This window comes from Mauremys reevesii, linkage group 6 (assembly GCF_016161935.1).
Source record: "Mauremys reevesii isolate NIE-2019 linkage group 6, ASM1616193v1, whole genome shotgun sequence".
NCBI classification, from domain to species: domain Eukaryota; kingdom Metazoa; phylum Chordata; order Testudines; family Geoemydidae; genus Mauremys; species Mauremys reevesii.
Genome location: NC_052628.1, coordinates 20,948,692 through 20,972,862, shown reverse-complemented (window position 1 = coordinate 20,972,862; position 24,171 = coordinate 20,948,692). Strand labels below are relative to the sequence as shown.

At 44.1% G+C, this 24,171-nt stretch overlaps 1 protein-coding gene across 8 annotated transcripts in view; it reads right to left on the bottom strand.

Annotated features, from left to right (window-relative positions):
- The window catches only part of ZNF532 (zinc finger protein 532), an 85,043-nt gene extending 61,195 nt beyond the window's left edge, over positions 1-23,848 (bottom strand). For 2 of the 8 annotated variants that reach the window (XM_039545503.1, XM_039545502.1), the window contains exons 1-2: positions 21,219-21,543; positions 20,698-20,806 (exon numbers count right to left, since the gene is read on the bottom strand). Coding sequence is in view for 1 of the 8 variants with exons in the window: in XM_039545501.1 (XP_039401435.1) it covers positions 21,253-21,301 (49 nt within the window). In the remaining 7 variants the exon portion in view is untranslated. Of the gene's footprint in view, positions 1-20,697; positions 20,807-21,218; positions 21,544-21,591; positions 22,839-23,649 lie in introns of those variants that run through there. The other 6 variants (XM_039545501.1, XM_039545507.1, XM_039545506.1 and 3 more) reach the window with 6 other exon arrangements.
- Positions 23,849-24,171: the final 323 nt, after the last annotated feature.

Here is a 24,171-nt window from a genome sequence, read left to right as displayed (position 1 = left end):
TGCCACTGCACACAGAGTGGATGTTTTCAGAGAACTATCCACAATGACTCCAAGAGCTCTTCCTTGAGTGGTAACAGCTAATTTAGACCCCATCATTTTACATGTACAGGTGGGATTATATTTTGCAACGTGCATTACTTTGCATTTATCAACACTGAATTTCATCTGCCACTTTGTTGTCCAGTCACCCAGTTTTGAGAGCTCCTTTTGTAGCTCTTCGCAGTCTGCCTGGGACTTAAACTATCTTTAGTAGTTTTGTATCATCTGCCAATTTTGCCATCCCACTTTTTACCCCTTTTTCCTGATCATTTATGAATATGTTGAATAGGATTGGGCCCAGTACATACCCCTGGGGGACACCACTATTTACCTCTCTCCGTTCTGAAAACTGACCATTTATTCCTACTCTTTGTTTCTTATCTTTTAACCAGTTACCAATCCATGAGAGAACCTTCCCTCTTATCCCATGACTGTTTACTTTTCTTAAGAGTCTTTGGTGAGGGACCTTGTCAAAGGCTTTCTGAAAATCTAAATACACTATATCCACTGGATCCCTTTTGTCCACATGCTTGTTGACCCACTCAAAAATTCTAGTATATTTGTGAGGCATGATTTCCCTTTACACAAACCATGCTGACTATTCCCCAACAAATTATGGTCATCTATGTGTCTAACAATTTTGTTCTTTACTATAGTTTCAACCAGTTTGCCCGGTACTGAAGTCAGGCTTACCAGCCTGTAACTGCCGTGGTCCCCTCTGGAGGCCTAATGAAAAATTCGCATCACATTAGCTAGCCTCCAGTCATTTGGTACAGAAGCTTATTTATTATAGGTTACAGATAACAGTTAGTAGTCCTGCAATTTTACATCTGAGTTCCTTCAGAACTCTTGAGTGAATACCATCTTTCCTGGTGACTTATTACAGTTAATTTATCAAATTGTTCCAAAACCTCCTCTAATGAGACCTCGATCTTGGACAGTTCCTCCGATTTGTCACCTTAAAGAATGATTCAGGTTTGGGAATCTCCCTCACATCCTCAGCCGTGAAGACCAATGAAAAGAATTCATTTAGTTTCTCCGCAATGGCCTTATTATCCTTGAGTGCTCCTTTATCATCTCGATAGTCCAGTGGCCCCACTGGTTGTTTAGCAGGCTTCCTGCTTCTGATGTACTTAAAAAAAAAAATTTGCTATTACTTTTTGAGTCTCTGGCTAGCAGTTCTTCAAATTCTTTTTTGGCCTTTCTAATTATATTTTTACACTTCAATTGCCAGAGTTTATGCTTCTTTCTATTTTCCTCATTAGGATTTAACTTCCACTTTTTAAAGGATGCCTTTTTGCCTCTCACTGCTTCTTTATTTTCAGTGAAGAGTCCACTCACCTATCGATAGGCTCTTTTGGTAGAAAGTCCTTTTGTGGGCCTCCGGGTCTTTTACCAATGTTTAATCTTCGGCATCAAGTTCCGGAGAAAAGAAAATCTCCTTTGCGTCTATGGTTGTAGTGAATGTTCATGACTGTTCACGTTGTTTCTTTGAAAGTGCCTAATCAGAAGTAATTACATCTAGAGAACAGCATGAAGAGGGTCCATTTTTGAGCTGAAGGGAAAATTCTGTCTTGCTGTTTCATTACCTCTTTATTTTCTTCCTGTTTATCATTTTAACTCAGTTCATCACACGCAAGTTCCAGTGAAGCAAATCACTGGTATGACTGTAGCATCAAAACAAGATAGCAAGCCCCAGCGAGCTATCTATAGACACAGAAAGTGGGACCCAGGGCAAGAATTCAGTGGTTTGCCACTGGAAACACTCCATTTCTTTGGATCTTCTGGGGCCCGCACTACATGGCTGCTGAGATGGAAAGGCAGAAAACGATGCTCACCCTTGGTAGTGCTGTATGGGAAGAAAGTTGCTGCAGCAGGAAATCTATGACTGGGGGCCCTTACCACTACTGCCCTGGTTTCCTAGAACCTGTGTTGAAATATTGATTTATTACAGCTGTTGTGGATCTGGAAGTGGAGGAAGTTCACATATGCCATGTTGAAACACCCTCAGGCGGTTTATAGCGGTAGCTGTTTCCCTGGTGTGGGGCTCCATGCAGAGGGGTTAATGAAGGCACTTTGGATTTAAAGCGATTCTCCGTCACTCCTCCCTAAGCTCTGTGGCAGAACTGGTTTGAGTTGGAGAGACTCTAGTCCTAAGAGCAAAACAAACAAAACTATCCTTTCAAATACTCTAGTAGGGGAAAGGAACAAGAAAATCATTGTTGTGTCCTAGCTTTTTTGTCTGCGATTTCACTTAGAGCTGGAGCGACAGGACTGGTGCAGTGCCTCAGACAGGAGACTGGGGAAAAACTATCTTCCAGTTATGAGGCCAAGCCACTATAAATTAATGCTGAAACTGAAAAGTTTTTTTTGGTTTTGTTTTGATCTGTAAAGAGGAAAACTGAAAAATCAGTATAAAACAGCCTGATGCCTTGTAGGAGATCTGTCAGCCCAATGTAGATATGGAAACAAAATAACCTGGCAGCCTCCTCAGTGGATGGGCTTAGCTCTATACAGACCAGATGCTCCTCAACTTACGCAAGCGTTCTGTTCCAGAATGCCTTGCGTAAGTCAAATTTTGCGTAAGTCGGGGACGTATACTGGACAATTATGCAAAAAACACCCAACGCTTATGGAACTTTTTCCATAAGTGCAGGTTTGCGTAACCCGGGGAGCGTCTGTACTAGTAGCTCAGAGGTCTGGTTCTGCCCTCTCAGTTACAAGCAGACACGACTGACTGCAACTTCTGTGGAACTGGTTATGTTAAACAACCTTTTTTCTTCTCAAATTACTATTCAATAAATCTAGAGGTTTCTAATGATCACTTCTTGATTACATCTTGGGCCTCATATGCTCAGTCCTTAGTCTCCTTCATTCCTCCACTATTGTTGATCCTCCTCTTCCCTCTTTGATATACTGTCCTTTCCTCTAGCCCAGAGGTGGGCAAAGTAGGACCTGCCACATCTGGCCCACGGGGCCATCCTGCCCAGCCCCTGAACTCCCGGCCGGGGAGGCTAGCCCTGGGCCCCTCCCCTGCTGTTCCCCCTCCCCTGCAGCCTCAGCTCACCCCGCCGCCAGGCAGCTCAGCACCAGCGCACCCCCCCAGGGAAGAGCAGGAAGGAAAGCTCACCTGCAGCCTCGGGGGAGCAGGCGGGAGGTGTGGGTGGTGGGAGCGTGGTGAGCGCAGGCCAGAAGACTCAAGAGGAGCACCGGGCGGCCGCGCAGCCGGCCACAGAGAAGCGGCTCTTTAAAGGGGAAACCGCCGTTTCTCTCCGGCTACGCCGCTGCCCCTGCTCCTCCAGAGTCCTCTGCCCATGTTCGCAGGGCCACATTCCGAAAGGGGCTGGGGTTGGCAGGGGGTCCCAGGAGGGGGCAGTCAGGGGACAGGGAGGGGGGCGGGGTTGGATGGGGTGGGGTCCGGGAGGCGGTTAGGGATGAGGGGTCCCAGGAGGGAACAGTCAGGGGACAGGGAGGGGGAGTTGGACAGCGGGTGGGATACCCGGGGAGCTTGTCGGGGGCAGGGATGTGAATAGGGTCAGGGCAGTCAGGGAACTGGGAGGAGGGTGGTTGGATACGGGATGGGGTCCCGAGGAGGTGGTTAGGGGCGGGGGGTCCTGGAAGGAGGTGGTCAGGGGACAAGGAGCGGGGGGGGGGGGGCGGGTGGTTGAGTCGGAGGTTTTGAGGTGGGCTGTCAGGGGGCAGGAAGTGGGAGGGGGAGGGGGTCAGGCTGTTTGGGGAGGCACAGCCTTCCCTACCCAGCCCTCCATACCATTTCACAACCCCGATGTGGCCCTCAGGCCAAAAGGTTTGCCTACCCCTGCTCTAGCCTTTGTAAAACTGTCCTTTCTTTAGTTTTCTTCTTATCACTAACTGCTCTTTCAGTGCCCCCTCCCCTCTCCACTTTGTGGGACCTACATCGGTTCAGGGCCCTTTCTTCTCCCTCTAAACCTTACAGTGGAACAACATTATTTGCTCACCCAATTTCAGTTACCATTTCTATGAAGATGACTTGCAAATTTACATTTTCCACTCCTGACTTGTGTTGTGTTTCCAACTGAATTTTAGGCTGCCTCAGCAACCTCCCTTTAAGATATTTTGCTAACAACTTAAGTGTAACGGTAAAAAATAAAGCTCATTTTCTCCTAAACCTTCCTCACTTACCCCATTTTCCTTCCCTATTATCACCACCATCCTCCTTGTCACTCAGACTTTAAATCTCTGTGTGATCTTCATCTCCTACTCTTCATTCTGTCCTCTCATGCAAGCTGTGTACAAATGTTGCATTTCCCCCTCCACATTTTGAAGATGTTTCTCTCTATCCCAACAACTAAAATTATCTTTATTCCCTGATCTGCTCCTATCTAAACTACTGCAACTTCCTCCTCTCCAGCCTCCATCATACCCACATCATCCTCTTTCTCTCTCTCCTGTCCATCTAAAACAGTTGCTAAAACTAGCCCTCTGTGACATAAAAACCATGTGGCAACAGGTCCCCTATTCTTTGCAAATGTCTCTCACCTCAGACGCAACAAACCCACAAGACCAAATACATGTCAAAAAGTGGAATCTAAGTCAAATTATGGAGGATGAATATAAAAAAACAACAAGGATGTAGGCGAAAAATTAAAAAGGCCAAGGCACAAAACGAAATGAAACTAGCTTGCGACATAAAGGGTAACAAGAAAACATTCTATAAATACATTAGAAGCAAGAGGAAGACCAAGGACAGGGTAGGCCCATTATTCAATGGGGGGGGACAATAATAGAAAATGTGGAAATGGCAGAAGTGCTAAATGACTCTTGTTTTAGTTTTCACCAAAAAGGTTAGTAGCAATTGGGGATGTCTAACATAGTGAATGCCAGTGAAAATGAGGATCAGAGGCTAAAATACGGAAAGAACAAGTTAAAAATTACTGAGACAAATTAGATGTCTTCAAGTCACCAGAGCCTAATTAAATACATCCTAGAATACTCAAGGAGCTGACTGAGGAGATATCTGAGCCATTAGCGATTATCTTTGAAAAGTCACAGAAGACGGGAAAGATTCCAGAGGACTGGAAAAGGACACATATAGTGCCAATCTATAAAAAGGGGAATAAGAACAACCAGGGAATTACAGGCCAGTCAGCTTCAGTACCTGGAAAGATAAAGCAACAAATAATTAAGCAATCAATCTGTGACTATCTAGAAGATAATAAGGTGATAAGTAACAGTCAGCATGGATTTGTCAAGAACAAATTGTGCCAAGTCAACCTAATAGCTTTCTTTGACAGGGTAACAAGCCTTGTAGCTGGGGGAAAACGGTAGATGTGGTATATCTTGACTTTAGTAAGGCTTTTGATACTGTCTCACATGACCTTCTCATAAACAAATTAGGGAAATACTATAAGGTGGGTGCATAACTGGTTACAAAACCATTCCCAGAGAGTAGTTATCAGCGGTTCACAGTCAAGCTGGACTGTCATAACGAGTGGGGTCCAGCAGGGATCAGTTCTTGGTCCAGTTCTGTCCAATATCTTCATCAATGATTTAGATAATGGCATAGAGAGTACACTTACAAAGTTTGCAGATGATACGTAGCTGGGAGGGGTTGAAAATGCGTTGGAGGATGGGATTAAAATTCAAAATTAGCTGGAGAAACTGGAGAAAAGGTCTGAAGTAAAAATGATGAAATTCAATAAGGACAAATGCAAATACTCCATTTAGGAAGGTACAATCAGTTGCACACATATAAAATGGGAAATGATTGCATAGGAAACAGTACTGCAGAAAGGGATCTCGGGGTCACTGTGAATCACAAGCTACAAGAGTTACGAACTCCAGAGTTATGAACTGACCAGTCAATCACATACCTCATTTGGAACCAGAATTATGCAATCAGGCAGCAGCAGAGACCAAAAAACCAAAAACAGTACAGCACTGTGTTAAACATAAACTACTAAAAAAAAAAGGGGGAAAAGCAGCATTTTTCTTCTGCATTGTAACATTTCAAAGCTGTGCAGTCAACGTTCAGTTGTAAACTTCTGAAATAACAACTATAATGTTTTGTTCAGAGTTACGAACATTTCAAACTTACGAACAGCCTCCATTCCTGAGGTTCTACTGTAAACAAATCAACAGTGTAACACTGTTGCAAAAAAAGCAAACATCATTCTGGGATGTGTTAGCAGGAGTGTTGTAAGTACGATATGAGATGTAATTCTTCCACTCTAATCTGCGCTGATATGGCCTCATTGTGTCAAGTTCTGGGTGCCACATTTCAGGAAAGATGTGGACAAATGGGAGAAAGTTCAGAGAAGAGCAGCAAAAACATTTAAAGGTCTAGAAAACATGACCTATGGGAAAGATTGAAAAAATTGGGGTTTTTTTAGCCTGGAGAAGAAAAGACAGAGAGGACATGATAACAGTTTTCAAGTATATAAAGGTTATTACACGGAAACGGAAGAGAAACTGTTCTCCTTAACCTCTGAGGATAGAACAAGAAGCAATGGGTTAAATTGCAGCAAGGGTGGTTTAAGTAGGACATTAGGAAAAAATTCAAGTCAGGGTGGTTATGCACTGGGGGAGGTTGTGGAATCTTGGGAGATTTTTAAGAGCAGGTTACACAAATACCTGTCAGGGATGGTCTAGATAATACTTAGTCCTGCCATGCATGCAGCACACTAAATTAGATGAACTCTCAAGGTCCCTTCCAGTCCTACGATTCTATATCTTACAGGCTATTTATTCATAAAGAGTAACATGTTTGGTATCTACAGAAAGCTTGTAACTTGTCAACATTCATAGTCATTGTGAGATGATTGTATGGGTAATAGTTAAGGAATAATGTCTTTATGCTGAATTTTTTTTTATGGACTTGGGAGTAGAAATTAGTTACCAGTATGGTTTACAGGAGCAGTGGTTTAAGGTAAACTTGGTAAACACTGCCCTTGGGGTGCACAGAATCTGGAATGTCTATGCGTAGCCAGTGTCAGGGGCTGAACGTCACAGGGGAATGAATGAAAGGGACTCAGGGATTTGGGTGATGGCTTGAGAGGTTAAAAAGCAGGTGGTGTCAGGGAGCTGACATCAAGCTATTCCAAGAAAGACTCCCTCCAGCTAGAGAAAAGGCATAACAAGGCAGTAGGTAACAAGGCGACTCTCACTCCTGGGTGCCCCAAGAACCATCACACCTTTTTCTCCATGAATCTAACCACATTACACAGTCTCTCAATCCTTCTTCTGGCTCCCTCTTTTCTGCTCCATGAAATCTAACTAACTTGTCCTCACCTTCCAGGCCCTACATAGTTCTGCCAATACCTACATAGTAACCCTGTCTCCTTATTCAAATACCTCTTCAATCTCTGCACATCTTTTGCAATTCTCACAAGAAGTGAGTCTATAATTATTATGGGGGATAAGGGGGTTTGAGACATTCAAAATGTGCATATGCCTACACCAAAAAAAAAAAAAGGGGGGGGGCAAATTTCTGACTCTAACCTTTCCTTCCTCACCTGTTTCTCTCCTTAACAGTTGTTGTCCAAATTCATATTATGTCTAGAACTAGGCTGTTAATTATTTAGGACAGAGACCACATTTTTCTATTTGATCTGTAAAGCGACCCAGCACCAGTTTGAGTACTGTAAAAATAATAAATAGTAGTAATGTGCAGGGAGCTTATCAGTGGCTAGCTTGAAGTGTTGTCAAATTGGAAAATTTCCCAGCATAGCTATGCCTAATTGGTTATTTCAGTATAAGTATAAGTACCAGTGTGGACATTCTACTCTGGAATAAATTAACTTTTATCAAGTGTCCCCACAAAGAGCTATAATGATGTACCTACAACGGAATAACTATTCCCATGTAGCTGTGTCAGCAAATTTTCCCACATAGACATGGCCTATCTCCCAGTTAGAACATCAATAATGGATATCAGTTCTTAAGACCAGCCTAAACAAAAGCAAGTATGTTAGCAGTGACAGCTGATCAATAGTTCTGATGATTTGCTGTTAATGCCAAATATGTTAAGGCAAACAAAAGCAGTACACTAGTTTTCATGAGCTATCAACTAGCAGAACTTCTCCAGGAAATAGGAGTACCCACAACTCAAACTGTGATTCAGCGTGGTTTGAAATACTCAGAAGGCAACTAGGATATGGTAGAAGCCAACTTAACCTCAATCAGTAATGCCTCTTATCCCCGCATAGCACACAAGGCCTTTCTGGCTTATCAAAAATCCCACAATTTGTTACTATGGGACAGCCAGAAGAAACACTGCTTCAGAAATGCAACTATTACAATACACAAGCTTTTTGCTCTCTATCCTAATAAAAGAACAGGAGTACTTAGTCTCTAAGGTGCCACAAGTACTCCTGTTCTTTTTGCGGATACAGACTAACACGGCTGCTACTCTGAATCCTAATAAAAGTGCTTTACCCTACCCATAATACCAATAAAGTGATGAAGTCAGTATCCTTAATATCTTTGTTGAAGTGCTAGTATGTCTCACCTTCAGACAAATTCGCACCAAGCAACAGAAGCTAAATATAATTCAACATAATAAACAATTAAACTTAAAAAACAAAAAATCAAGTTTGTCTCTATGCATAAATTGCAATGAGTAGAAGAAATGTTAATACCAGCCTCTCAATTTGCACACCTTTTTCAAAAAAGTTCTGTTTTTCTTTAGAAAACAGAAATCTCAGCAAGGATACTACTGGCAAAATCTTCCCAATATTAAAACTTTTAAATTAATGCTCATTGCAAAGAAAATCATGAATTACATTTATGAACTGTAACTAATATTTGATTGTTGCCTAAAACAGTTTAAAAATTTATTATTCCACTCAAAAAAATTGTTAAGGATGTTCAGCTACATTTCCCGAATCACTAAAAATCAAAGACGTTACCAGTTAAGAAAATTAATATCCAAACCTAATCAGTGACAGGGTTCGCTTCCAAACATAATATTCAAGTACACTCAGCCTCTCTAGTGCCACAGTAAACTTCCTAGCCTTTCTAAAATACTGCCACCCACAATGAATAGATTCAATTCTTTAACACACTCATATGCACAACCTTAACTCTGACCTCAAGGTTAAGCTGTTACAACAACAGAAATAACACATTACATAGTTTTACTGAAAACTATTGCTATCTAAAAAAAACTTGGAGGCTAGAGTTAGGAACATGAAGACAAAACAAAAACTTGTATCTGGGAGTAGACAGCACAACTGGGTGTATTCCAGCAAGAGCCCAATATGAGCTCAGGTCCCAAACAAACATATCTTTGGGGATATACCATAGCCTTGTTTGTTTCTATCACAAAAGCAGTGTATACCTGGAGAGCTATGCTGAAGCAGGGCCAAGACTGGCTATAAGAGTTATGGTTGAAGTGCAGTAATAGGGAAGCTTGTGCACCTCCTACCATGCTAAGCTAGACCAAGTTAATTATATATTTTTTCTCAAAACGAGTACAAATTTCAGCCACCTTTTTTTTAAATCTACTTAAGGACAAACTACACGGCTGTATGTTCAGAAATTTAATTTAGAGAAATGCTGGAGAGGGAGGTAAGAGAAGAGTATAAATGAATTTCTATTATGCTATTTAAAACCCACGTTGCTGTGACAATGGTGGTGCACTTTTGCTTTAGTTAAACGATTTTTATACTAGTTTCATGATTCAAGATACTGAAAGCAAATTAGGATGATAATAGAAGGAAAAAAATTGAAATTTCAAACTTCACCACCCATTAACAACATAATGTATTATAGTCTGGGAGCATGTGTAATTCTGTGGGCAAGTTAATGATAGAAAGGTAAAGAAGACATCATTTGATTCATAAAAACCTAGAGTATCACAATTTCAGTCTTGTCACCCTCTGCAGCGTGGCAGGAGGGACTTTGTGCCCTCCACCTCACAGCTTCAAGTCCTCTGGTTGGTGAAAATTTTGATAATATAATGTCATTGGAAATGGGTGGAAAGCTGGGTATCATTTGAAAGTCCTTTCTCCTACAAACACAATGGTACCAAACATGAAAAATCTAGAATAATATGTGTGTATATATCAGGGGTTCTCAAACTTCATTGCACCGCGACCCCCTGTTTTGACAACAAAAATTACTTCATTACTCCAGGAGGCGGGGGTGGGGAATGAAACCTGAGCCCGCCCACGCCCCACTGCTCAGGTGCAGGGCCAAAACCCAAACTCCACTGCTCTGGGCAGAGGAGCCAAAGCTGAAGCTCCAGGGCTTCAGCCCGAGGCACAGGGCCTGCAACATGAGCCCAGCCGCCCAGGACTGAAGACCTCGGGCTTTGGCTTCAGCCTCGGGCCCCAGCAAGTCTAAGACAGCCCTAGTGACCCCATTCAAAGAGGGTCCCGACCCACAGTTTGAGAACTGCTGGTTTATATTCAAGAAAATATATTTTTTTATTCAACTTTTAAAAATTATACTTTTTTACTTTATAATAAAACCTTTAGTTCTAAACACTAAAGCAGGGGTCGGCAACCTTTCAGAAGTGGTGTGCGGAGTCTTCATTTATTCACTCAGATTTAAGGTTTTGCATGCCAGTAATACATTAACGTTTTTAGAAGGTCTCTTTCTATAAGTCTATAATATATAACTCAACTATTGTTGTATGTAAAGTAAATAAGGTTTTTAAAATGTTTAAGAAGCTTCATTTAAAATTAAATTAAAATGCAGAGATGCCCAGATTGGTGGCCAGGACTCGGGCAGTGTGAGTGCCACTGAAAAATCAGCTCGCGTGCCACCTTTGGCACACGTACCATACATTGCCTACCCCTGCACTAAAGAATTGGCTGGCAGTGTAGTATTTTGGGTAAGATCTAAACTAATATTAACCTAGTAATGCGGCTGACCTTTTGGGGTCAGAAGAACATTTTGTATAGTTTTTAAGTAACTTCTCACTGTACTGGACCTATGTCCTGATTGGGAGCCAGAGAAGGAATGCAATAAAAGGGGCTATGTGATTTCTTTCGGCTTCTTGATAACCAGTGTGGGGGATCAGCAGCACAGTTTGTGACTGGTTTGGGAGTAACACTGAAGTTAAACTCACCAAACTGGTGGTTATCTGCTCTCTCTTTTGCAGCCTGCCCTGACATTGGCATTTTAAATGAGGGCTGCCCCAGGTCACAGGTCACATTGGCAAAAAAGAAATGGTTCAGTGATATTGATTATCAGCTTTGTTTATTATGCTAAAAGAGTTGTAATGAGGCACTGGTTAAGACATCACCAGCAAGCCATAAATTATGGGAATCCATCCACAAATAGCCAGCACATAGTTACATAATATAGCTGACATAATTAACTACAATCCCAAAGTAACTGATTACAAAATTCTTGTTTTTACTTTGGCCTTGATTATTTTTAGGCGTCAATGGGGACCTGGAGAATACCAACTAGTAGATGAATCTTTGGAGAATACCACTGTGGCAGACCCGGTTAAACACAAGAAGCACACACAAACTGAATGTGGTACGGTTGGAGAGGAAGTATACCTAGCTTCAGGAAAAAGTTGAAGATGCCAGAGAAAGTGCCTGCTATGGGCAAGATTTGTCTTATACTACGTCCCTGGGCATGCGTTTTGAGAAGAACACCTGTTTCTTTTCCAGTAAACCGAAAGCCCAAAGGCATCCATTAAACACTGTTTCAATATGTGACACTGGTGAGACACTATGAATCAATCACTCTTAGAGAGAATGTTGCATGGAAAGTAAAGTGAGTGTGCACTGACCCAAAAGGAGTCCTTGCCTAGGACAGTGCATGTCACATCGAGTACTACACCAACAATGTATGTAATGTGATGTGTCAAAAGGTAAAATTCAAGAGAAACAATGGCTGATTTTACTATTGCAAACTGTGCAACTCAGCTAGAGTTCATAAATTGCCTCAGAGTCTTTAATTGAGGGGAAAGTGGTGGCAATAGCTGATGCAGAGGCTAAGTACAGAGAAATATGTGCTTTGAACTGGACTGAAGAGGAACAGATGCTTAGTGGAAAGGCTCTTAAAGCACTTATTGAAGATGAACTATGGGATAGGGATGTAGCTTTTATCAACCCTATCCACAGAAATGAATCACAGCGCTTATCCTTAAAAGCTGCAAAAGACATGGTGCTATGAAAAGCGGAAGAAAGTGCTGACGTCAACAGTTATATGCAGCTGCTAAATTTTTATGGAAAAGTGTTCTGTCCTGCAGTACGTGTGAGTTTCAGGGATCCATAGCTGATGCCAAACCTCAAAAAAAAAAATTGCATGACTTGTAGTTCTTCTTTAAGTAGTGCATCAGTGGTTGCAGTGACTTCAGCACCAGAAGTATGACAGTAAGCAAATGGAGCCCAAGGCTGTCATTTTATCTCAGAACCTCATGTACGACTGCTTGAGTGAAAGACAGGTTTCTATGACAACTATGTGCCATAGGTGCGTAATCTACCACTACAAGTGCTGTTGGAAAAAGACTGAATTGTCTTACTGGAAAGCATTTGATTCAGCCTCCAGAGATTCTCTCTTCACTCTGAACATGCTTGGAATGGCTTCGACAGTCATTGATGAGGTCATAAATGCAATGGAGATGTTCATCTGCTGAGTTTACCATTTGAAGACCAACATTATGACACTTGCAGAGCTACATTGGTGGATGTTTTCCAAGAAGCAGACAAAAAGAAAAAAATTGCCATCAGCAAGGGGAGCATTTATACCTGGCATCAAGGCGGCAAATCATCAAGCAATGGAATAGCTCCAGGATGAACAAGCACATCCAAAACTACTCTCCCCTATTGGACACAGATGTGTCTTGGAGGATAGACTGATCACACCAGTTATGTGCCAAATACCACATGCTTCCGAATCAATCCTTAAGCTAATCAAATGTCTGTGTGCAAACACCAGATGCTCACCACCCCTGCTAATGTTTGGTCAGCAGCCTACCTTGTACAGAGATGTTCAAGTGTGGCTCAGACGAGTACAGTGTGACAACATGTCTAGCAGTGGTACCCTATATGGAGACAACACTGAAGTTTACTTTGATGAATGTTTTCAGTCCTACATGTCAAGGCTAACTTCCCTAGGATCATCAAAGATCAGTGTCTTTTTTTAATGTAAGCAATGCATCCTGGATAACTGGAAAAAGGCTAATGTAGTGCCCATCTTTAAAAAAGGGAAGGAGGGGGATCCGGGGAACTACAGCCCAGTCAGCCTCACCTCAGTCCCTGGAAAAATCATGGAGCAGGCCCTCAAGGAATCAATTCTGAAGCACTTAGAGGAGAGGAAAGCGATCAGGAACAGTCAGCATGAATTCACCAAGGGCAAGTCATGCCTGACTAACCTAACTGCCTTCTATGATGAGATAACGGGCTCTGTGGATGAGGGGAAAGCAGTGGATGTATTATTTCTTGACTTTAGCAAGGCTTTTGATACGGTCTCCCATAGTATTCCTGCCGGCAAGTTAAAGAAGTATGGGCTGGATGAATGGACTATAAGATGGATAGAAAGCTGGCTAGATTGTCGGGCTCAACGGGTACTGATCAATGGCTCCATGTCTACTTGGCAGCCAGTATCAAGCAGAGTGCCCCAAGGGTCCGTCCTGGGGCCAGTTTTGTTCAATGTCTTCATTAATGATCTAGAGGATGGCGTGGACTGAACCCTCAGTAAGTTTGCCGATAACATTAAACTGGGAAGAGTGGTAGATACGCTGGAGGGTAGGGATAGCATACGGAAGGACCTAGACAAATTAGAGGATTGGGCCAAAAGAAATCTGATGAGGTTCAACAAAAACAAGTGCAGCGTCCTGCACTTAGGATGGAAGAATCCCATGCACTGCTACAGACTAGGGACCGAAAGGCTAGGCAGCAGTTCTGCAGAAAAGGACCTAGGGGTTACAGTGGATGAGAAACTGGATATGAGTCGACAGTGTGCCCTTGTTGCCAAGAAGGCTAACAGCATTTTGGGCTGTATGAGTATGGGCATTGCCAGCAGATCGAGGGATGTGATTGTTCCTGTCTATTCGACATTGGTGAGGGCTCATCTGGAGTACTGTGTCCAGTTTTGGGCCCCACACTACAAGAAAGATGTGGAAAAACTGGAAAGAGTCCAGCGGACGGCAACAAAAATGATTAGGGGGCTGGAGCACATGACTTATGAGGAGAGGCTGAGGGAACTGGGATTGTTTAGTCTGCAGAAGAGAAGAATGAGGGGGGATTTGATAGCTGCTTTCAACTACCTGAAAGGGGGTTCCAAAGAGGATGGATCTACACTGTTCTCAGTGGTACCAGATGACAGAACAAGGAGTAATGGTCTCAAGTTACAGTGGGGGAGGTTTAGGTTGGATATTAGGATAAAAATTTTCACTGGGTTTTTACAGTCAGGCTTGACAAAGCCCTGGCTGGGATGATTTAGTCCTCCTTTGAGCAGGGGGTTGGACTAGATGACCTCCTAAGGTCCCTTCCAACCCTGATATTCGATGATTCTATGATAACATAACATTTTCTCAAATATATAGCTACATAATTGTTCTTTGTTTGTCATGTTTGCTACCACTATGTTCCCTGGAGTGGGGTTCTCAACCTTTTTCTTTCTGAGGCCCTCTCCATCAGGTTATAAAAACTCCACAGCCCACCTGTGTCGCACCAACTTTTTTTCTGCATATAAAAGACAAGGCCGGCTTTAGAAGGTAGCAAGCAGGGGAATTGCCCAGGACCCCACACCACAGGGGGCGCTGTGATGCTACATTGCTCAGGCTTTGGCTTCAGCACCTGTTGGTGGGTCTCACTGCCCCAGGCTGCAGTCCCATGTAGTAAGGCTTTGGCTGTCTGCCCAGGGCCCTAGCGAGTCTAACACTAGCCTTGCCTGGTGGACCCCTGAACATAGGCGGCACGTATAAAAGGCCAGGAGAGGCTTAGCCTCCCCAAAGAGCCTGCCCGTCCCCTTTGGAGTGCACCACTGCCGAAAGGGTGGGCGTCTCACCTGCGGTCCCACATGTGCTCCCCTCTGAGGCCCCAGTCTGACTTGTCCTCTTCCCATATCAGCTCCACTGGTAAAGGAGCCTCATGGGAGGAGGTGAAGAGGGTGGCTGGCTCGGCTGGCTGGCGGGGACAAAGAGGTGCATGAGTGGCCAGCCGGCTGGCAGGCGCCAGGGCAGAAGAGGTACATGCATATGAGTGGCCCGCTGGCTGGCCGGCGGGTAGGGAGATGAGGCAAAGAGGCACACACATGCATGTGAGTGGCCAGGCGAGGGGAGGGCTCTAAGTGAGGAAGCAAAGAGGCGCGTGAGTGGCTGGCCAGCTGTCTCGGCTGGCGAGCAGCCCCTGGGGAGGGGGCAAAGAGGCGAGTGAGCGGCCCGCTGGCAGGCGGGCAGGGGGGATTGGGTGCAAGAGAGACGCCTGCGTGAGTTGCTGGCCAGCCAGCGGGGATCTGGGGGAAGGGGCAAAGAGATGCAAGCAGCAGGAGAGGGTCTTGGGGAGGGGGAGAACAGGCGCAAGCGGCAGGTGAGAGGGCTGAGAGTGGAGCATGGGCAGGGCTTCCAGGAGAGGAGGCTGAGCAGAAGTGAGTCTCAGGGTGGGGCCACAGCTTCCCCAAACAGAGGGGTCATGCATTGCCCATGAAATCTGCTCATGGCCCCCCAGGGGGCCCCGGGCCCCGGTTGAGAACCACTGCACTGGAGAAATGGCTTTCAAATAATAGCAAACTCAACCCATTTCTGACGACACTTTATTATCAAAATCTCCACCAACCACAGACATGGCGCTGAGAGCCAGGGGAGACAGCAAGTCCCTCCTGCCATGCTGGGGAGGGTGACACCACTAAAATTATGCTTCTGTAGAGTTTACAAATCAAATGACACCTCCCTTACCATTCTATCACTAACCTGCCCATGGAATGAGATTTGAGCACATTATACTCCCAGATTATTATAGTTTGGCATTGTAAACTAAAGGCAACACTAAAAGCAAACTATCAAATATATATGATGGGATAAAAATTGCTGTAACAAAAATTTAATATTCTCTCTTTTTAACTCATTTCCACATTATCCTATTTCTGAAGGACAGCAGAACCTTGTTAATCCACACTAATACCTGGGAGACTGATTGTCAATTACTGACATTTTGTGAATTAGCAAATACTGTAAGACAACAATTAATGAAGACAATGCATTACAAAATGTACTTTGTTGATTTTGACAGTTGTCGTTTGGTTTTAATTATTTACAATGCTTCATAGTGTACTGTGATATATTTTGTAAAAATGAAGTCTTGAACTCAAGCAATGTGCCATTTTAAGAAAACATCTTAGGAATGAAAGCATCTGAAGTCTATAGATGGGCTGGTGAAGCCATGGAGACCCCAGACACATACAGGTATCCACACCAGACAGAAAATATCCATAGTGTATTTCTATAATTTGACAGAGAGAACCGCCAAGGATGTAGGTCTATGCATAATAGCTTCCACTGGGACACACAACTAATTTGGGTGCCTCAGGAGGCATTGGTCTAAATCCATTTATTCACATACAGTGCAATAGCTCCAGACAGGCTGAGCAGAGAGTTGGAAATCAGCATTATGTTCCCCAAGCTTTCTGTAGTTCCTAGAGACAAAGCTCTTTCAAACAGTCTTTGCTCATGGGTTCAGGGTTTGGGACCTTTAAAAAATACAAAACTTTTGTACAGAATTCGGCTGTGAAATCTTTACTATAAGGTATGGCAAGACCACTATTTGCATATACACCTTAGCTGAGTTTTACAGTTATGGACTACCAAGCAATGGCAAGCCAACAATGGTCCACTATCACAAAATTATGTTTGTTTTGATCTCTAAAGAGAACTTAAGTAGTTTGCCATTTGCCAACAATTTCCTATGCTTGTAATAGCTAACTGTTGGCAATTGTTGTTTTGTTTTTAAATTATGGATACTATATCTTGGAATTTTTTAATGTCTGATTTGTTGAAAGGTTAGTTTTTGTTTTCACAATTGTTATAATTAAACTAACAAAGCCTCCATATTTAAATATTTAAAAAAAAATCAAATCACACACTGATATTTTCTACTATTTAAAAAAAAAATCACTGGTGATTTATGACTCTTCGGAAGCTTGAAAATCTACTTCCTCCTCCAATCATCAATTGTCTACAAAGCAGGCTGTTAACGTAGAATTAACTTTTTAGTGGAGACAGAGGGGGGAGAAAGTGAAAGGAGAAGAAAGGGAATTCTCTGGAATTTCATCTGGAGTTCTCACTCCTAATGGCCTACTCCTTGGCTGTGTTTTTGTTATTGTTGTTGGGGTTGTCTTTTGTACTTTTTATTAAGGCAAAGTTACATTGTTCAGGATCAGGTTAATATTCAAAGAACCTCGCCAACTGGCTTGCCAAACTTTGTTATTGCCAATCTTTGATTGGCAGGAGGGCAGATTTTTCACTAACAAGATGATAATAATAAATAGCATTTACCAGTAGATCTCAAAGCACTTTACAAAGGAGGTCAGTATCATTATCCCCATTTTAGAGATGGGGGGACTGAGACAGGAAGTGACTTGCCCAAAGTGACTCAGCAGGTCTGCAGCAAAGCCAGGAACAGAACTCAGGTCTCCTAACTCCTCATCCAGTGCTCTATTCTCTAAGCCAGTGGTCCCCAAATTTTTCAGGGGTACCCCTGTCTACACAACCGCCCCCGGGAACGGGGCCAGGGCTCCCGTGGAGGGAGTGGGGAGGGAGACGTGAACAGGAGTAAGGGGACTGGGAATGGGTTTGCTGCTGGGGGCAGGGGCTGGGGTCAGAAACGGAGCCGCGACTGGGGGCAGGGCTGGGAACAGAGCCCCGGCTGGGGGCAGGGCTGGAGCTACAGCAGGGGGCTGAGGCTGGGGGCAGGGCCTGGGCTGGAAGCAGAGGTGGGGGTGGGGAGGGGCTGGGTTAAACTCCCGCCCTGCCCCCCATGAGTGCTAGCCTGGACCCACCATGCCCTCCCACAAACGGTCCTCTGCACCCCCTGCCCCACAGTTTGGGGAGCGCTGCTCTAGTCTAGGCCATGACAAAGCACTGCTTTCCCATCCACTCTCTGAAGCTGAGCAGACCACCTCCACAGTAAAACCGTGGAGGAAGATGACAGTCGTAAAATTGCCTACATTTTGCTAACAAATTTGGTTAAATATGGTACGTCAAGTTTTGGGTCTATCAGCCACTATAGTTTCTCTTTAAACTGAAGACAAGCCCCAAAACCATCTAAAGCCACAAAACTTCTCTTTTTGCATGCTGTTTTGAAAGATTATTACAAAAATAGCCCTCTCCTACTCTGATATCTTTTGTATGTAAAATAGGCTGAAACTTTAAGTTACAGACACCTGAACATAAGAATTTATAATGGTAACTTAACAGCTCCTGATATCCTGAATCTAATGAAAAAGAGAATAATATTCTAATTACACTTTCTTCCATTTATTTCCTCCACTCAGACTAACAGAGTCTCCTGCGAAGTGGATGGCAATTCTTGCTCAAAAGCAGCATGAAGCAGCTACAGGGAAACTCAGTGAGAGCCTCCAAATCAGGCAAGGCCTGTCTGCGCAACACCAGCAAAGAGAACAGGCCCTGAAAACATTAGGGTCAATATTTTCACATTCAGTTCCAGGAATCAGTATGCATATGTATGTTCTACCTTAGTCATACTTCCAAGAAACAGAAACCTAGCTGTTTCATTCAAAGGAGACCTGGAACCTGATAAATCATTATCCCTCTGTTCAAGATCAAATACCCGAGATAATCCTCAATCCAAGATGAGCTCAATCCTCTAACATTAAGCAGCATTTTCAACTGAAAAGGCTGGCCTACGTGGAAAAAACAAAGCCACCAGAAGTACCATATAAACCAGCATCTATTCAGGTTTCTCATGTTACAGTATAAACTTCCTCGCAAACGTAAAATGTAAATAAGACATCCTTTCAAAAAATAAAAATAAAAAATGCATAATGCAGAACTAGTGCCAAAATCCAAATAAAACAGATACTTGAATTGAACAAAACTCAGTGTATCTACAGTTTTAAAATAGTTTACTATTCTGGTGGGGAAAAATGAAATGAAAGGTGTTCCCATGTAACCATATGAATTTTAGCTGACACTTGGAAAAGAGCATGCATCATCATCAGCAATAAATACTATTCCTATTATGCAACATGGATTCGTGTTTGCAAGCAGAATTCTGCTACAGATGTTTATAGTCAAATATAGAACCTCTGCACTCAGAAATTATGTAAACTATTAAAAGAAATCATAGCACAGTGATTTGTTAGTCATTTTACTCCACCATGCAAGCTATTCATTACCCTATCAAATTTGAGAAACACAATATATTATACCTACATATAAAACTATATAAAATATATTCTGGCTAAACATTTAACATGCCACTTTCATTATATCACAATTCACTTCCAAATACCTTATGTAATCTACTGCAGTCAGAAATAAAAAGGTTCCTTTATATTTGTCACTCTTTGATATAAACACCCTACCTACCAACAGCTACCATACAACTTACCCAATCCAAAAATTCTCAAGGCTTTTAAGACTGTCTACTTTATCTGCTGAACACAAAGTAAAAAAAACTGATTTCACACTAGAATAAAATACATTTTCAATATTTTTCCTCCATATTTTTCTTGAATGTAGATTTATAAAACCAGCTTACAGCCAGGACTGGTTAGCTTTGTGAAAATCATACTGGATAAGATTTGAGAGTTGCTGATTTCCTGTTTTAGGAAATAACAGCTCTAGCAAAAGAATCCCCAAGGCAAAATATTTAGTGTTCCAGTGTGTAAGCTCTAACAGCCTTTGTTCTTCCCTTTGCTATAATCATTACTGCTTTCTTCTCTCCCTCTCCCTCTCTCTGAAGCCTCCAGCTTTCAGTATAAGATGCAAATGCCAGCTCAAATCTAAGTACACATTTATTTTTTAGATGACAAAAAAACCTGTCCATTATCCATTGCTGTGAAGCTTTGGTTAAAAGTAGTCATCCCTTAGCAGCTGATGCACTGCCCATTCCTATCCTTATTTCATAACTGCTCAATATTATAATTTATGTCACTAATAATCCACTGGAACGCCATCAAAGCTCTAAAATATATCCTTTCACTTGGCTGCAAAATCCTCTCGGTGTAATACAGTTTAAGAAACACAATCAACTTGGTATGTTTTATATATATTATACACCTATACATAAAACATATATAAAATACCGGTATTACATTAAAGTCGTTAATTCAGAAATAAGAAGTAAGATACCTAGATTTGGCCATGCAATCAATATTTATAAATAATAAGATGGAAAATTCTAAATGTGTAATGCTGTACTGCAATGCAGACTAGTTCACTGCCATGTGGTCCACAATTTATGATTGTCACTCAGAGGCCTATTCTGTATGACTGAATAGTGAAAAAATCCTCCGCTATGAGATATATAAATGAAGATACTGTATTTAGCCTGGGTATCAGTAAGTCTTTACAAACAACAGTTTTAATCCCATTAAATTTGGATGAGGTTAATAGTATTTCTTCACCTACATTTAAACCATTGTTTCTTCACCAATGTGTCAAGTGTGCAATCAGGAGTCAGATTTAGTTTTTGTATACATGTAGCTTCATATTGTTGTTATAGTCATACTCAAAATGCCATATCTCACCTTGTGAACCTTGACCTTTGAAAGATTTTTTAGCCAATGCTCAGTTATTGTCAGAGATGCATTACCTCTGCAAATATGAAAGGGTTAAAGGCAGCCCCAATCAATAGGCCTACAAGAAAAAAGAGAGAGAGAGAGAGAGAGTATGCCTTATAGCATCTTTGCAATGCTTTTATGCACAATTCTACAATACTGTTTCTTTTGGCCTTTAAGAAAGACACAGCACCCCCCTTCACATCTTATAACGAAGAAAACCGTAAGACAACACCCTGTAAATAAAACAGCATGCAAACAGCATTCTTCAGTCACAAGCATAACTACAATTACAAATCATTCAATCCATTTTTATTTCGTTTAACCAGTGTCCCACCCTTGCAAAGCAAAAATATTTTAATAAGGGTCATAAATCTCAGCTCTTGCCCATTCTTTAAACATAAAAAGGAATGAAAAGCTAAAGTAATCTCAGTTACTGCAAATATGTAAATTTATATACAGAATCCTTTATGACTACATTAGCCACATACCAGTGCTGTGTGTCTAAAGTGTGCATTCACATACTGTTTTGGGATGGCATCTTTCTGCAAGCTCCTCTGCTTTTGGCTGCCATGAAGGGAGGAAGCTATCCCACTGTAGTAGCTCAGTGACTGCATTGTGTTCAGGAGCTGATCTGCCTCAAACCAGTTTCAGCCGGTTCTGGTCACCCTACATAAAAAGCTATGGCAACCCTCGCTGAGTTGCCAACAAGTCCCTGAAAATCGCAGGGGCTCTTTTCTTCTTTGGGTGTGGGGGTGACTTCCATTATGTCCCCCTATTTCAAATATATCCCCACTGCATTCAAACATCCTTACACCCCAACTCCACCCCACAAACATTCCCTTCCTCTCCTCCCCCACTTACCTCCCACAACCTGGCTGAAAGCTGTGAGCTGTGTGTCTGTAGCTAACAAAGAGACTGCAATAAAAATCCTCATAGGATCTCTCTTGCTGCACAAGGCAGACTCGGCCGCAGCAGTGGGGTGACTGCTAACCAAGGTCTTCTCTGTCTCCACTCCCTACAGTACAGGGTGGCTGCCGATTAACGTCATAACTGCCCCCTCATGCCAGCAGCTCTGGGGTGGCAGCTAACCAAGGTCTTCTCCTTCCCATCCTCCCATCTCTTCACAGTATTTGGGGCAACACTAATAAGTGTTTTCTCCCGCCACACATCATTTTTCTCCCCACCCCACAATCCACTTCCAGAAGAAATCACTTCTTTGCCCCCTCCCCACACCCAACAGCACTGTGGTGGCTTCTTTTGCCTCTCAACCCTCTTTTGGGCACTGGTGGAAAAGAGTTGTTAACCAAGGTCTGATCTTCCCCCACACCTTCACAAACCACAGGGGGCAAGGAGAGGGTGCTGCTAACTGAAGTCTTCTCATCTCCCACAACCCCCATCCCCAAATGTGACTCTGTCCTGATCAAGATCCGCTCAACTCCCCAAAGGTCTGGAATGGCTCCTCATTAAGGCTTTTTCTGCACCCACCCCTCTCAGCACTGGGATAGTTCCTAACCAAGTTCCCCTCTTCCTCCTCCATCCTCCAATCCAGGGCCTGGCTTCCTCAACACACACTTGAGGGTGGCTCCAAATCAAGATCTTCCATGCCCCCATTGCTGTCCTGTCCACCATCAATCTTTTCTGTGCCCGTTCCCATGCCCTCAGTGAGGTGGTGCCTCAACATGATTTTCTCTGCACCACCCCAACCAATCCCCCCATTGGTATAACTTATCACCGGTTTCTTCCCTCCAACACTTCCTCTTAAAGAAGCAGCTCCTGACAAAAGTCTTGTCTCTCTGATCCTCACCCCATCTTCTCCCCACACAGAAGTGGTTCGTAGCCACAGTCTTCTCTACATCCCTCACACTCATCTCCTCCCCACTCTGGGGTGGCTCCTAATCACAGTCTTTTCTGGTTCACTCACTCCCCATCCCTTCCCCTCTCTGGGGCAGATCAAAACCACAATCTTCTCTGCATCCCTCGCTCCCATCCCCATGCCTCACTGCTCGCCCCCATCCCCTCAATACACTGGGGGAGCTCCTACCTACGGTCTTCTCCACACCTGTCATCCTCATCCCTTGCTTGCAGTGGGGGGCTCCTAACCACAGCCAGTCTCCTCTACACCCTTCACCCCCATCCCCACCCCTCACTGGGGGGCTCCTAACCACGGTCAGTCTCCTCCACACCCTTCACCCCCAACCCCACCCCTCACTGGGGGGTCCTAATCACAGTCTCCTCCACACCCTTCACCCCCCCTCCCTGGGGGGCTCCTAATCATGCTCTCTTCTGCATCCCTGACTCCCATCTTCTCCCCACAATGGCAGACTCCCAACCAGTCTCCTCTGCACTTCTGGCCCCCATCCCCTCCACACTGGGAGGGGGGCTCCTAACTAGAATCCCTACATGCTCTCCAGCACCAAACTAAAGCCCCTTCCTGGTCAGAGGGTAGCTGAGGCCTGGAGGCCGCAGGGGCCTTGCCTGGGGGAGAGGGCGCTCCCCTGGGAGGCCGTGGTGCCTACGCCCTAACCCCTCCAGCGGCTGGAGGCAGGGGAGACGCTAACCACCCCCCGCCGTGCTGGACTTTGCAGCCGTCAGGCCTTGGCAGCTGTACCGCTCCGGTGACCTCGGCCCTGCGCGCTGGCGCCGGCTGCCTCCCCATTACGGAGGAGTCCCCCCGGTGGAAGACAGGGGACACCCTTTCCCTCCCCCCGGCGGCCCGGGAGCCCCCTGGGCGGCGGCGGCTGCTGCAGGAGCGGCGGCGGCGGCGACAGTCGGGCCCGGGGAGAGAGCCGCGGCTGCCGCGCTCCAGGCCGCTCTGCCCCAGCCCGGCGGGGCCTAGCGCGCGTGGGAGCAGCAGCAGCCAGGCCCTGGGGAGAAAGCGAACCCGCTGCATGCACACGCCGCACCCCCATGCAAACAGACCTGCTGCTGCCCTGCAGGGCCAGCGACCCGCACCCGGGGGGCTGCTCCTGCAAGGGGGACCTCGGGCAGACAGGGCTCAGGGCTCTCTCACTGCCACTGCAGCCTGCAGAGAGGCCTGGTTAAAAGATGGTTGAACATAATGGCAGAGAGAGAGAGAGAGAGACACTCTGGCTGGGACTGGAGGAAAAGGTGGGGGTGGGGGGGTGCCTCTGTGGCTTGTCGAGAGAGGGGAGAGATCGCCCGTGTGATTCGATTTTAAGCTTCTCCCTTGCTGGGAAGGAGGTTAGGGGCTTTTATAGGTGTGTTTAGAGCATTTCCTTTGACAATCAGGGACTCCTTGGGGGACAGAGGAGAGAGGGCGAAGGAGTTAAAAGCCAACCATACATGTCTAAATCGCAGACAAGGGGAGCTCAAGTGCACTTAACGGGGGATCTGCAATTTAGCGTTTAAAAAAAAAGTGTTCTTTAGGAACCAGATTGAGCAGGCCCAGGCAAAGAGTTTATATATATATATATAGGTTAC